Below are 13,915 nucleotides of genomic sequence, written 5' to 3' on the forward strand. Positions count from 1 at the left end.
GCTTGTACTTCGTACCTCGGCTCTGCTATGCACGAGTAAAAACCCCCCTGCCTTCCCCCTCGCATCGACCCTCCATAGGCCAAATGGAAGAGAATACAAGTACAGAGTAGATTCTATCAAAACAGGGCATCTCTTACTCTGCAGTATATCGTTCGCTGTATGCTTTGCGTGTAGCTGGCGAGACGCGTATAAGCTGACTATGCCTACCCTACTTCATAGGCGCAATCGAACCAAAGAGTACATGCAGAGAAAACAGCGCTTTGCGCAGCGTATTATTGTATGCAACGTATTATCCAATATTGCAAAGGATTTCCCGATACGGATTTGAGTCTACGAGAGTGGAATAGCTTACGGGTACATCCGCAAAAAGCTTGAATTTGCTCGGCATCTGTCAGCATCTAAATACGTGTATCTTCGTGTATATAAGCTAACAGCGAGCTCAATGCTCCCGTACTCTGTAGACAGCACGGGATAGGCACATATATTCTCCAAGAGTTCATTCAAAACAAGGTAGATAATTAATCACTTATCCCCCCCCCCCCTCCCCTATAAGTCACCAGCCATAGCTATGGTGTTAAGCAGGCAGGTAGTGGAAAGCAGAGCGTCTGGAATAATATCCGCAACATATCGGCACTTGTAGAACTGGCTACCCTAAAAAGTCGCACACATGCTTACTTGGTCTTGCAACTTTCACCAACAGCTAATCAATTTTCTAGCAGTTTTTTTTTTTTTTTTTCTTTTTTCTTTGAGGATGGAAAAAAAAGGGAAATAAAAACATGTACTTCAAATGCACACACATAATCACAAACGGAATTGAGTGTACACCAGCAAGACTCCAAGTATAAATACAGGCGTGTTTCAATCTTGCGTACATTATGCGATGCGTCTAAAAGTAAGTCGGCCTGGAGCGTCGTGATTTCGCGATTAATATTAACACTGCTCGCTTAACGTGCCCGAGATTTCATTAGACATTTCTCGGCAAGATACGAGGTTAAATTTTCTTATTCTATACCCGTCATCTCTATACTTTATGCATAGTCTGAGGAGTATAGCGACGACGCTGAACCAGGAGAAGAATTACATTATGCATCCACCTAGCTGAGGTAGAGTATCACAGAGTGAAACAGACCAAGGTGGCTAAAGGCGGCTTGACTGATACACAGAATGAGTCTCGATTGCGTCGGTTATTTATCGTGTACGACTGTCTCTGCTTTGCATGCTCTGGTTTGGATCACGTATAAGCGAATGCGGAATGTCCATGGAGCTACAAGTTCTAAGATGATCCGTACGAGTCCGCCTGTAAGTAATTGCTACATGTAGTACCACTGCCGGCTTATCTAGCATCAAGTACCTGACAGGCCATGCATCCTGGACTCCAGATTCAGTCTTACGGCTGAGGCAAATTGCCTAGGAACGACGCAATCTTAACTATTACAACCTGCCAGCGTTGTACGACAGTAGATCGTGTAGCCTTAGAAAGAGTAAATTGCTCCGTAGCACTATAACTCCTTACCCCATATTTTGCTCTGCTTTGGCGTTTAACACGCTGCCTCCCTACTTCTATTTATGGACTGCTTGGCGTGCTGAATCCATCGACGCCGTAGGGACAAATGATTGAGTGTGTTCTAAGGCTAATGCTCTCTCGCTGATGGTAGCTCCCTTGCGAGTTGAAAGGGCCAATACGAGGTGATTGATATGTGCAGCTGGTTTACAAGGCATAATCTACAAGCATGTATACTGTATATGTATGTGGTGGCAACCCACCAGTGCGTGCTGTATCTGCGCCGTATCAGCGCCTTTACAGCGCCTTTACAGGCTGCACACAAGAGTTGGGCAACCCCTGTAGCGCGCAGCCGTGCTAAGGACCAAAAAGGGGCACCAAGCACCCAAACTAAGCGATAAGCGTGTTGGTCTAATGCAGGAACCGAAACAGAGCGGATCCCCTCCATCATCTTTCCCTCATCAACCTTCATGTTGTCGCTGCAAAACGGCCATTGGCAGGCGACGCAATCAGCGCAGATTCATCTTCTTCGTCTGATTGCTTGTTTATCATCATCATCATTGTATCCAAAGAAAATAACCAGGAGAGCCGCTCAGCCGTCGGCACGCACCCGCAAATATCTTGGCGGCCCATCTGTTTCGTTTCGTCTGTTCTCGCACGCGAAACCCTGCGATATTAACGGATGGCTGTTGGTGTTCAGCTCGGACCCCCTTTATATCGGATCCCTGTCTCCAGTCCCAACTGCTTAGCCCGGCCCGTCGTGTTCAATCAACGCTACCGAAGCCGTGCTTTCTCTCGTTCCCTCCACACGAGGCGCTCGTCTTTGCCTTAACGGGTGATGGGCTTGGAGTTTAACTTCGCATCCCGCCCACTGGCGTAGCTATCACAGCCTCAGGGACAAGAAAGATCGACAAGTATATCGACCGATGCGAGAGGGGATTGGCGGAGGAACACACACTTGGGCCATTCATATGTATTTCCCTGATTTCAGGATCGTCGCCAAGGCCCTAAGAAGCATATCTTCCCCCTCCTCTTTCGGTAGCTTTGAGAGCAGCCTGCCTGTCAACCTGCCACCACCTGCCTCAATCTGCCAAGGAGAAATGACGATGAAGCTGAAGAAGATCTGGCCAAGAGATGGGATATCGAAAATGGCACCAAAAAGAGTGCAATCACTTCTTTACATACGAAGCAGAACCATATACGAGCATCACCACGCATGATCCAAGCAAGCGGTCCATCGCTTGGCGCTTTAGCGTAGAAATAGAGCGAATCCACTGCTACCGAGCCCTCCGTGTTCTGCAGCAAGATTCGGCCGATTAGAGCTGCAAAAAAAGCTGAGGCCTCTCGGTCTGGTGCTACGCTCAAGCGCCTCTTTAGTCTATCGCCACAACGAGGAGGTGGAAAGGCGGGAGCTCTCCGCCTTCCCCTGGCCGTCTTCATTTCCTCTGTGCTCCCATTACCCACTGCCGGCGGCTTGGCCAAACAGCCTCAAGCAGAGCCGTCGTACTGGCGCAACCCTGTGGCCGTTTTGCTCGCTGAAGCAGCGCCATTCGTGCATGGGGACCCACGCGATGGCCATGGGTGCTGTTCGCTCTTCAAGGCGAACTAAGTTATCCACACGCGCGCCGGCAGGGAAGTGGTTTAATTGTACATAATGCTGCTGCTCCCTGAGCCAGCTCCCTCTACCTCAGAGGTCTCCCTTCTCCTCACCCACGTCACTCCCTTTCTTGTCCAACTGGTTTTCAGTCTTTCATTCTTTTTTGACTTCTAATACAGCTTCTTTGCCGGTCATTCTTTACGCCGGCATTGTTTTGCATACTGTCACAGCATGCGTTCCACTCTTTATGCGCTCGCGGCATGGCCGCTTGCGGCTCAAGCCCTCGAATTCCTCGACGACAACAAGAACGTCGAGGAGGGCGGCATTATGCGATATTCCATTACTGCTTCCAAAGGTGCCCGTTCTAAGCACCTGCACAGGCGCCAGGATAGCGCCGAATTGCAATCCCAGGAGACTGGTTACTTTTACAGCATTGAACTCGAAATCGGTACCCCACCGCAGGCAGTGAGCGTCAATTTCGATACAGGCTCTTCCGAGCTATGGGTCAACCCCGAGTGCAGCAAGGCTACCGATCCAGCCTTTTGCGAGAGCTTTGGCCGATATAACGCATCCAAGACTTTTTACAACACCAAGGCCAATGGAGGTATTAAGTACGGCACTGGCTATGTTGATTTCGTCTACGGCTACGACTATGTCCAGCTGGGCTGTAAGTTTATGCATTGGTTTCCATTTTCTTTTGCCGTTCTGCAGAGTGTTGTGATATGAGAGAAGAGAGGGAAGGATGGCCGCACAATATATCATATGCGCCTACTTCGAGCAAGAGGACCAGGAGAAGAGCTTTTTGGGAGGGGACCATTTAGTACTAGGGGGAAAAAAACAAAACCAACATTTGCTAACTAGCAATACAGCATCCAGAATCAGCCAGCAGCTCTTCGGTGTTGCAACTGACAGTGAATTTGCCTCTATTGGTATCCTCGGTGCCGGTCCTAGCTTGAGTGGCTGGACCAATTCTTACCCTCTAGTCATCGACAACTTGGCTAAGCAGGGCTTCATCAACAGCAGAGCTTTCAGTCTTGATATCCGAGGCCTTGACAGCGACCGAGGCTCCGTTATCTACGGTGGCATCGACACCAAGAAGTTTTCCGGCCCCCTGGTGAAGCGACCCATCATTCCCGCCGCCTCGTCTCCGGATGGCTATACTCGTTACTGGATCTACATGGATGGTATGACCGTTACCAAAGAGGATGGATCTGATGTTGAAATCTTCAACAAGCCCAACGGCCAGCCGGTGCTTCTCGACAGTGGCTACACTGTCAGCACCCTTCCTGGCTCTCTCTTCAACAAGATCCTCGCAGCTTTCCCTTCGGCTCACATCGAGGCTAGCTCTGGCGACTACTTGGTACCCTGCGATATCATTGACACCCCCGGATCAGTCAACTTCAAGTTTGGCGATGCCGTTGTCAGTGTTGACTACAAGGATTTCATCTGGCAGCAGCCTGACCTGGGCATCTGCAAGCTTGGCGTTTCTCAGGATGACGACTTCCCCGTTCTCGGCGATACTTTCTTGAGGGCTGCTTATGTCGTCTTTGACTGGGATAACCAAAACATCCACGTCGCCAAAAACGAGGACTGCGGTACACACCTGATTCCTATCGGCAAGGGTGCTGACTCCGTCCCATCTGGTCTCAAGGGCGATTGTGCTGCTGCTGGCCAAACCACTACCTCCGCCGTGCCAACTCTCTCCACCACCTCCGCTGCCAACACCTCTGTGCACGTCTCCACGTCTGCAGCAGCCACCACCACGTCTGAGGCCATCACCACCACTGCACCGGCTACCAGCGGATATAAGCCCACGACCTCCTCTCACCGATTTGCCAACGGCACTGTTACCTACAGCGTCCCGCATGGCAGCACCACCGTTATCTCTGAGATCAGCTCGGCTGCTGCCACCCAACACGACACCACCACCGCGCCTGCATACGCTACCACTGCCGCTCCAACTTACACTTCGACTTTCACCACGACAAACGTGTATACCATCACTTCTTGCCCACCCAGCGTCACCAACTGCCCTGTTGGCCACGTCACGACCGAGGTTGTTACTGCCTACACGACTTGGTGCCCGGTTGAGGGTTCCAGTCCTACTGCTTTCCCCAGCGTGCCACCGGCTCCCGAGATCACTGCCACCTTCACGCTGCCCAACACCTACACTTGCAGCCAGGGCAAGGACACTTGCTCCAACCCTCAGACGGCGCCTCATGTCATTGTTGTCACCCCCATCGTCACCCAGACGGCCCCCGTTGCGATCCCCTCATGCGCCACCTGTGCTGCTGCTGCGGTCCCCACCCCCTCCGGCATTGCTTCGACTCCCATCTTGACCAACGCAGCTTCATCGGCCACAGCCCCTGTCGTCACCAGCCCGGCTCAATCCGCCTACTACCCGCCGCCGCCCCAGCACGCTGTTTCTTCTCCGGCTGTCGTTTCTCCAGTCGTCACACCGGGCTCTGGCCCCCTCCCTACCGGTGGCTTGACAACTGTCGTCGCCCCTAGCGGCGCTGCTCCTTCTCAGCCTGCCCAATCCGGTCTGCCTCCCGTTCCGGCTGGAGCCGCTGGATTCCGCGCCCCTGCCATGGTTGCCCTGATCGCCGGCGCCGTCGCTGCTGTTTTGTTGTAAATATAATGTGATATATGAGATGAGCGTTGTACAAGTTGGTTATGTTAGTTCAAAGGAAAAGAGAAGAGCCTCCAGGCACCCTTAGATGAAGGTGACCATTCATGTGCTCAAGTGTATTGAAGGCAAAGCACATCCAAAGGCTCCGCTTGTGTACATCATTTGACCCATAATGCTATTTTATTTACCAGTCCCGAGATGTGGATAATATTTCTTGAACCTGAGGGTCCTCTACATGGACAGATGGGAATGACGCTTGGCTCTAGTTGATATTCCCCATATCTCAGTTAATAATTTATTCTTTCAACTTTGCTATGATACGTCACACCCCATTACCGTGACTCGAAGGTATGCTAAAGAAGCCGACATGATGGCGTATGCTTGAGGTGTATTTTCCACTTTCACTCTGCAGATTAACCGCCGAAATAGGCTCACATTCGGAGAAAACAGTCCAAGTCTTTCTTATAAAATGTGACAGAATATTATGCTTACAGCCTAGTCAACCAATGACGGATCATAGCGATGCTCAATCTTTAGCTAGATGAAACGGGTGCTCCTTTTTGGTTATAGGCACCATGTGCTATTCAGAGTTCCAATGCAGTCACGTATTCGGTAACGAAATGAGCAATTTTCGCCAGCTTGTCGAAATACAGTAGCTGAGATATTTTGATGGCAGACACAAGAAAATTATTTGGAATTAAATACATATCACTCTGAAAATACTACACAACACCTTGACATTCTTGAATTTTCCGGCATCCCTCGATGAGAGAACGTCAAAGAAGTGTACGCTGCTAATGGGGAACCTGCTCGTAAAATTCCCTCTTCACCTTTCCATTTCTTCTTCACCTTTATGTTTCTAGAAAGATGCATCGGGATCCATCAACCAACAGAAGGATCAGGATGGACTAGGCCCCACGATGTAGATTAGCCGCTCGCCGGGAAAATTATCAATAGAATCATATCATCAATGGTAGCCAAAAAAAAAAAAAAAAACAAAAAAAAAAAAAAAAAAAAAAAAAGCCGCTTTGCTACCCTGTCGTGCATTTCCTCCCACGTCTTCTTTCGATTTTTTTTTCTTCTTTTTTTCTTTTTTTCTTTTTTAATTTTCATAATCACTTACTTATTTATTTTATGTATCTATTTAATATTTTCTTCTTCTTCTAAATATATACATACAGCTGTTCTAGACCGCCCAATTAGTCGTCTGGGCACCCATCCCAGCCTAGCCTCTCTTTATGGAAACAAAAACGAATGAACAAAGACACAAGTATCTCGCTTAAGGACCTTTTGTAATTTTGTTTCATACCCTCGACTCTGATAACCTACATATGGTGCCCGTTCTAGGATGGGCAGAGATAGATAAAAGATAGCAGGCATGTACAGCGGGATTTTCCCATTGATAGAAATGACGGAAGAAAACAGCCTTAGTCAAAGAAGACAAAAGTGCAATCTCTCTTATCACGATCCTAGCGTCGTGTTTTGCGTGGATACGAACTACTAAATATTGCGTCTTCGTATTTGGGGAACAAAGAAACAAAAGATGGGATGTACCGTAGCAGTATTGAAACAGACAGCACCGACACGCTCAAATCCACTCGCCTTTTTTGAGTTTGAATGCCCTCTTTCACAAGAAAAAAAAAAGCCGTGAGACTTAGCTCGGCATTAGGCTTCTTTTTCTTCTCCCAATTTACCCAAAGACATTTACTTTTCCATCTGGAAAAAAAATCTCCACTTCAATGTTCTAGTCGTGGTTGGCAGTAGCATGCAGAATAAACAAACACTCACACGTAGCAACCTCGTCATAAAAGGTGCTAGATAAGCCGAAAGGCGAAAGCGCAGAAAGTGGAGGGAGGAAAAAAAAAAATATCTCACCACCAAGTGAAACAGGAAGCAAACAGAAAGAATGGCGAACGCCGCAAAAGGGCATTGCTCTCAGCCCATGTAGCTTTCTCGGCAGCCTCTCTTCGCGCTTTCGCCAGAGAGACAGACCAAAAAAGAAGAAGAAAAATACAGCAAAACCCCGCGCTCGCCTCCAAATTCGCTCTCGTACATGTGTTCGCCCGGCCGAGCTACTGCAAAGCCTGCCTAGCCGCCTTGCCCCCTCCCCAATCTCTGTGGGAGGGACGAAGGAGGGTGGAGCAGCGGCAAAAGTTCGTTTTTCCCTCCAAAGCACGAAAGGAGTGTTCGGTGCATGCGCAGAGCTGCACCCATGCTATTTGTGGCAACGCGTCGACATCCAGCTGTGATAAGGCAATGGTAAAAGGACCCTTTGGCAAGACCAGGACCCTGTTTCCCGTGTCGTCGTAGCTCTTCTTTGGAGGGGGAGAGAGAGGGGCGCCTATCGACGATCGCTACCTATTTACCGCTGGACCATGGTCAACTTCGGGCCCCAGACTCATTGAGGAATTGACGGCTCAGCAGGCAGCGTAAAAGAGGACGAAAAGAGGCAGCGCGGGGCCCTATCGCTCACTATTCAAGACCCGCTGCCAAGCTGTTTGGCTTCAGGCAGCCGTTTTAGAGTTTCTGCCCCTATCGCGACGGCTACCTATTCTCTGCCTGTTCTCTGCTCTCTGCAGCTCAGTTCTTTTGTTCTTCATACTCAACTTGTAGCACTGTATCTCCTATGAAAAGTATCTCCCAGCTAAACTCAAGGGAATAAAGATGGAGATAAGAAAACAGCGATCAGCAACTGAGCCGTCAAGCGATCGCAGGGCAAGGCAAACCAAGTATCCCCACATTCAGTGCAACGCATCAACACACCGCGAATGGGTAATGCTGAGGAGTCGGGAGTCGCCCGAGCCACTGGTTTATAAGGGTACCTCGGTTCCTGGAGAAGTTTACGAGCGATATTGTGTCTCAGTGGCTAGTTCAGTGGCAAGATCGAAAGACATGCCTTGCCGAAGATGTAGGTGCAGTGCGACTGGATCATGCAATCGATAGATATGGAGGAGGAGCAACAGTATCTGGCCCTGCTGCCACCCTCCAAAGACCTTCGGGAACTGCGGCTGTGAATCCCACATCCGCATTTCTACCTTGCAGAGCTTCATGCAAGGGCCCTATCGGGCAAAGGCCAGTGGCTGTCCAGAGTGTACCACGACAGAGGAGGGCTCCAGTGCCAAGATGGTGGGAATAGCTAGCCACACTTTGAAAGCTGCAGAACATTTCCTTACATGCTACTCTGTTAAATTGAGTACGTCAGTCAAGGAAATGTAAGTTGACTGCCTCAATTTGAGTCGACGTGGGTAGGATATGTTACCACTTTGACATGGAACGGGCTTCATACCTTCCTCAAGGGGTATTTTACGGCTGCAGTGCCACCCCAGTCGACAGCTCGAATGTAGCGTTCCATGTCGCATAAAAGGAAATGTTACCTCGACAGCCAAGGTCCGGGGTACAGACGCAAGCCATCAGCGGCTGCTGCCACATACATACTTGTACAAAGTGGTAGTAGTAGTCTGTCAAATACCGGGGAGACACGCCATGTGAATACCTAGTGCTAGGTAGTATGCCGTCGCCTATTGTTGATTGTCCTCTAGGCTGAGACATGCCGCGAGCTATCGACATGTTAGTAGCTCCGCTTTATTAGTACAGTAGATGAGAAGAACTAGATGTGATATCTAGTGGGATGGGGACATCATCTATTGTTATCTTCAAATAGACGGAATCCAAATTAAAAAAAAAAAAAAAAAAGAGAGAGAGAGAGAGAGAGAGAAGAGATCCAACGTATCATGCAGTCTATACCACCTTATGTTACTTAGTCTCACATACATAATAAAAAAGTGAGTGGCATGATTGGATTGCTCTTATTGTGCCAGTTGTACTGCGGCATGGTCAGAACTCCGAATTTAAGAAACAAAATTGACAGAAAAGAGAGGATAAAATAAAAATAAAACCGCAAATAAACAACCTGGCCAAAGCACAGCACGTTCAAGTTTTCATGTGGGGAAACTGGAGGAGCAAGCATGGCGTACTCCGTAGACGCCGTTTATAACGCACCTGACCGTATTTCTGGCCCTCGCCTCCATTTCTGCAGCCTGTGACTTTAGCCTGTCTTCCCATTGCAGCCGTAAATTGAGGGAAAACAGCGAAAAATGCAACGCTGTATGCCCACTTCCCATGCATAATCATTCATTTCGGAAACCAGCGTGCAAGTGGATGTAGTTCAAAACTCATCCACCTTTCGAGTTTGAGGTTCTTGAGCAGGGGCGCGGTGGGAATATTGCCGCCGACTCATACCACTAGCAAGGCCCGGCGGCTCCAGTAGTAGCAGTTGTAAATTTTTGCTCTATTCGCAAGTTCCTTTTTTTTTTTTTTGTGATGACGCTCTACTGTATAATGTCCCGTACGTCACCACTGTCTTTTGTGATATCTCATGAGGTTCCATTTCCTCCAAAAGAGACGGCCTTAGGGGTCTATGTAAAAACATGTCGATTGCGTGCTTGGCTGCCTATGGTTACTCTCGGCACAACTTTGTGCAGCCGTGCTCAACGGCCAGCAAATTGGCTGCTGAACTTTTGACGTCTGCTAAAATCGAAACCAAGGCCAGCTCAAGTCTTGGTAAAGTGCAGCCGATGAATCTGAGCCCTCAGGTCCTGAGTCTAAAAATGCGGGCAGATCAAGTAGTGGTGCAATACATAGAGAGTAACTGTATATGGCTAAAAATGGAGGATGCTGCACCTGCATAATATGCCAGGGCCAAAATGTAGTGGCAGAGGGCGTTCACAGCTGCAGTTATAGCCAGATGCCACCCATGCGCCCGTTTTCCTGCCCAACTCCGCGTGGCTGAGGTTATCGGCGGCGATAGTCCTAGTCGGCGGCGATCAACAGGCGGCATGCCATGTTCGCTAGATGGCGCGTGGACAAGGGCGAGGCAAGACTTGGAGAAGTGACTTGTTCGCTTGCAGACTTTCATGCATAGTACCTACCTTAGGTATTAGACGGCATCACACCAGTCTCACACACTCCATAGCCACTTACTTGGCTAAGAGGTTTTGGTCTTTTCGAGAGAGCCTGACAGTGGGGATGCGAATGGAAAAAGTGCAGCGAGTGATGCACCATTGCATCAGGCTCATCACCGAAATTCTTCAGCGCATGCATGCAGACCCTGATATACGATCAAGCCTGCTGCACTGGGACCTAATTCGTCTTGGCAGCCCACTTGAAGGCTTGGGCAAGCGACGCCGTGCAAATAGGAGTAGGTATGTCATAGTATGTCGTAAGGACAGAGCTTTGGCCCATCTTCCAGTTGAGGCTGGGAACTTTTGTGGCAAGATACCTGCGTTGCATTCAAATGACCACTCTGTACTAGCTCTGCCGCCACGTAGGAGCCGAGACGAATTGCCAGAGAGTTTGTGACACATTGAAATCAAACCCCGTGGGGATTCCACGTGTTGACCAGTTCACGACGTTGGTTCAGCAAAGAAGCGCATGCGAGATTCATCGGGCCGCAAATTGCTCTTGGGACGGCCCATTACCATGTCTCTGCATGTGGGACGACTCCCATTGACAAAATAGCGTAACTGCCCACTTGGCTCAGAGCGGCTCTGGGCATATGGTTCAATGATGAGAAATCGTATATTCGGCAAATAAGCTTCTTATTTTGCTCGTTTGAATACCGCTGATCCCACTACAGCCCACGGGATTCGAATGCGGGATTCGAATTGACAACTGCCAGTACCTAGGTAGGTACTGGATTCACATGCGCCCGTAAAGTCATCGTTTCTCAGCACGCACCTCTCGTGAATAAGAATGCCGAATTCGGCAGCGGGCGCCACGCGACAAAGCTCTGCAATTACGTCTCGAAAACCAGCATTGGGATCAGACTCGTAGCCAGTTGACCAGCGACCCGTCTTTGCGGGGAAGCATGTCAGCCGACAGCTGGAAATGTCTTGTCAGTCTGGGGAACCTCGAGACGGTCCATGTCGCCAACGTCCGCTTGCAATACGGCCGCTCCCCGCTATTTCCCGGCTCATCATCGGAGTGATTCTTTTAGCTCTTTTGTTCCGCGCACGCCCCGGCCACGAGCTTGCCAGAACGCGGGTTCAGTCCCTGGGGCGTCGAATCAAAACGCCAATCAGAAGGCCGGATGCCAACCCCGGAAAACCAGGTCCAGTTTTCAAGGCCCCGTTGCCTGCACTAGGATGAATCAGTCAGTCCTCCGTGCAGGAAATTCTTCCAAAAAGGCTCTAATAAGGCGGCTAGGGAAAGGTACGAACCATATGGAGGCACTTGTACGCGTTTAAACACTCTCATTAAAAAAAAAAGGTTTTCGCGATGCAGGGAGTGGCTTGGACTTCGGTTGATGAACCGCCCCCCTGTTGATCCTTCGGTGCCTTCGGACATGTCAAAGGCAAAGCCCGGATGAGACATTTCGACTAAATGCCACAATACTGGGCAGTTAGCGTCCGCTTGAGGTGCAGAGCTCTATAGAGCTAAAAGATAAAGCTATGATTGCTAGACGGGTTCGTCGCGGTCCAGAGGTGAGGGATGGTGGATATACGGCAGCAGGCACAATAGATATCGAGGCATTGCTGCAACGTTGTACTCCTGGTCGGCTCTCTTGCTTAGCCAATCGGGGAGTAGCGACAGTCCCACGTCTTGGCTCTTTGCTTGTACATAGATGGACCCATCGCAACATGGCATACGAGTACGCATGCAGCTATGGCAGTCTCTCAGCCAAATGCCGTGAGCAGTAGCACGGGTATACCTCGTACTACTCGTACCTGTATGCTGGTAGATCCGGGGTTGGGCGTAGCGGATAGCGGGATTTGCCTACCTCGCTGGTGCATCAAACCTAGGCTCTCGCAGGACTCGACGGTCAGATTCAAGAATTCCTTTCCTGGGAATACTAGCCAAGTAAATTGGTAGGTACCAGCACGAACTGTAGATTACCATTTCGCATCGTTTTGTGCATCTCTCTTCTCTAATCGCAAGTAGGGTAGCATAGGACGCCCATGGAGACCATTTCTCGCCTCGCTGGTTACTCTGCTGCGCGGGCTATCGGGAGGGAGTCTAGCCGGTCAATCGGTGATGGTGTCGTCGTCAATTGGTCGCCTGCTGGCTTAAAACAGAGCTAAGAGCCCATATCCTGCCCGCACGGATCGTGATACTATCCCTATTCAGGGACACCTCCGGCATTTGGTTCGAATCTAGGTCGCCAAGAGTTCGATGAGCGATCCGAATTCCACATTTTATTCCATTGCAGCTTGACAGCTTTCTCCAGATCAAGCGGTGTGTGGTTGCAGGTAGCTGATGAAGACCTCGTCTTGCGAGCTTGAGAGAGCTACTTACATAAGCCGCTGGGAAAGAGCAAGCACCTCAGGCACCAGCTCCCTTTGCTAATCGATTTGATTAAGTAAGAGGCAAAAGAGCTTGGAATGTGGGTGATCAGGCAGAAAGATCACCTGAGATGACGAACTTGTTATTGCAGGAAGATCTCTCGGCATCAAGCGCTACTCCCCCAGAAGCATAATCACATCCAACGCCACCTTTTTCTCACATTCGCCGAAGGCCACGAAGGGAACTTTTGGAACTGCTGAGATTGAGACTTGAGCGACTTCAAGCCGGCTAGGCTTCCACGCAGCATTCCTCATATTTTCTAGCGAGTTGTCCTCCCCTTCAGCCCCGTGAACCCGCACCGTCTTTTACTGGAACAAGCCAATGTGGGCAGCACCACGCGGTAGACCCAGCAGTACCTAGGTATGCGGGCCAAGGGGCAAAGCACATGCGTTAACAAACCAAGGTGGACTACTCCCCTGATGATGACTGTCACTGTGTACGCTCAGGCCGGAACTTTTACTGCATCCACCAGCCTGCGTATCGCTGCAGCCCTTATCACCGTCACTTTACTAGCAGCTGGATGGGTTATAGAAGAGAAAATTTTTCTTCTCTCCATTTCTATCAACTTTGGGTTCTCTTTTTCTTTCGCATGCCCCCACCCAGCGATAACGCCATCGCATACAGGTACTATGCGGTTAAAGCGAATGGATACCTGCCATGGCTGGCCGAAGCATGGCCGCTCCGCTTTGCAATGCTAAAAGCTCGTGCGTTCCTGGCGCCTCGGCCCAGGTGGATGATGATGCTGGTTCTTCGGAGCGCGCTTCAGAGGCAGTTCAATAGTCTTGATGATAAGGTTTGCCCTTAATAGTAACACAAGAAGCTTGGGCCTGGGGAAGGACGAAGC

General features: G+C 49.8%; 2 protein-coding genes across 2 annotated transcripts; one reads left to right on the forward strand and one right to left on the reverse strand.

Annotated features, from left to right (window-relative positions):
• Positions 1-3,226: 3,226 nt before the first annotated feature.
• On the forward strand, positions 3,227-6,001 carry TrAFT101_008706 (uncharacterized protein). The gene is made up of 2 exons (XM_024901833.2): positions 3,227-3,765; positions 3,968-6,001. Exons 1-2 carry the CDS (start codon positions 3,330-3,332, stop codon positions 5,731-5,733), a joined length of 2,202 nt encoding a protein of 733 aa, XP_024761874.1. The 5' UTR covers positions 3,227-3,329; the 3' UTR covers positions 5,734-6,001.
• A 6,610-nt stretch (positions 6,002-12,611) lies between these two features.
• On the reverse strand, positions 12,612-13,318 carry TrAFT101_008707 (uncharacterized protein; the record flags this gene model as incomplete). Its single annotated transcript, XM_066128409.1, has 2 exons — positions 12,612-13,015; positions 13,232-13,318. The coding sequence occupies 2 exons, from the start codon at positions 13,316-13,318 to the stop codon at positions 12,848-12,850; spliced, it is 255 nt and encodes an 84-aa protein (XP_065984527.1). The 3' UTR covers positions 12,612-12,847.
• Positions 13,319-13,915: the final 597 nt, after the last annotated feature.

The sequence above is a fragment of the Trichoderma asperellum genome, chromosome 5, assembly GCF_020647865.1.
Source record: "Trichoderma asperellum chromosome 5, complete sequence".
NCBI lineage: Eukaryota > Fungi > Ascomycota > Sordariomycetes > Hypocreales > Hypocreaceae > Trichoderma > Trichoderma asperellum.

Coding starts and splice junctions, on each gene's coding strand:
- TrAFT101_008706 (XM_024901833.2), top strand. CDS start 3,330: ATGCGTTCCACTCTTTATGCGCTCGCGGCATGGCCGCTTGCGGCTCAA. Junction 3,766..3,967: donor CGACTATGTCCAGCTGGGCT/GTAAGTTTATGC, acceptor CTAGCAATACAG/CATCCAGAATCAGCCAGCAG.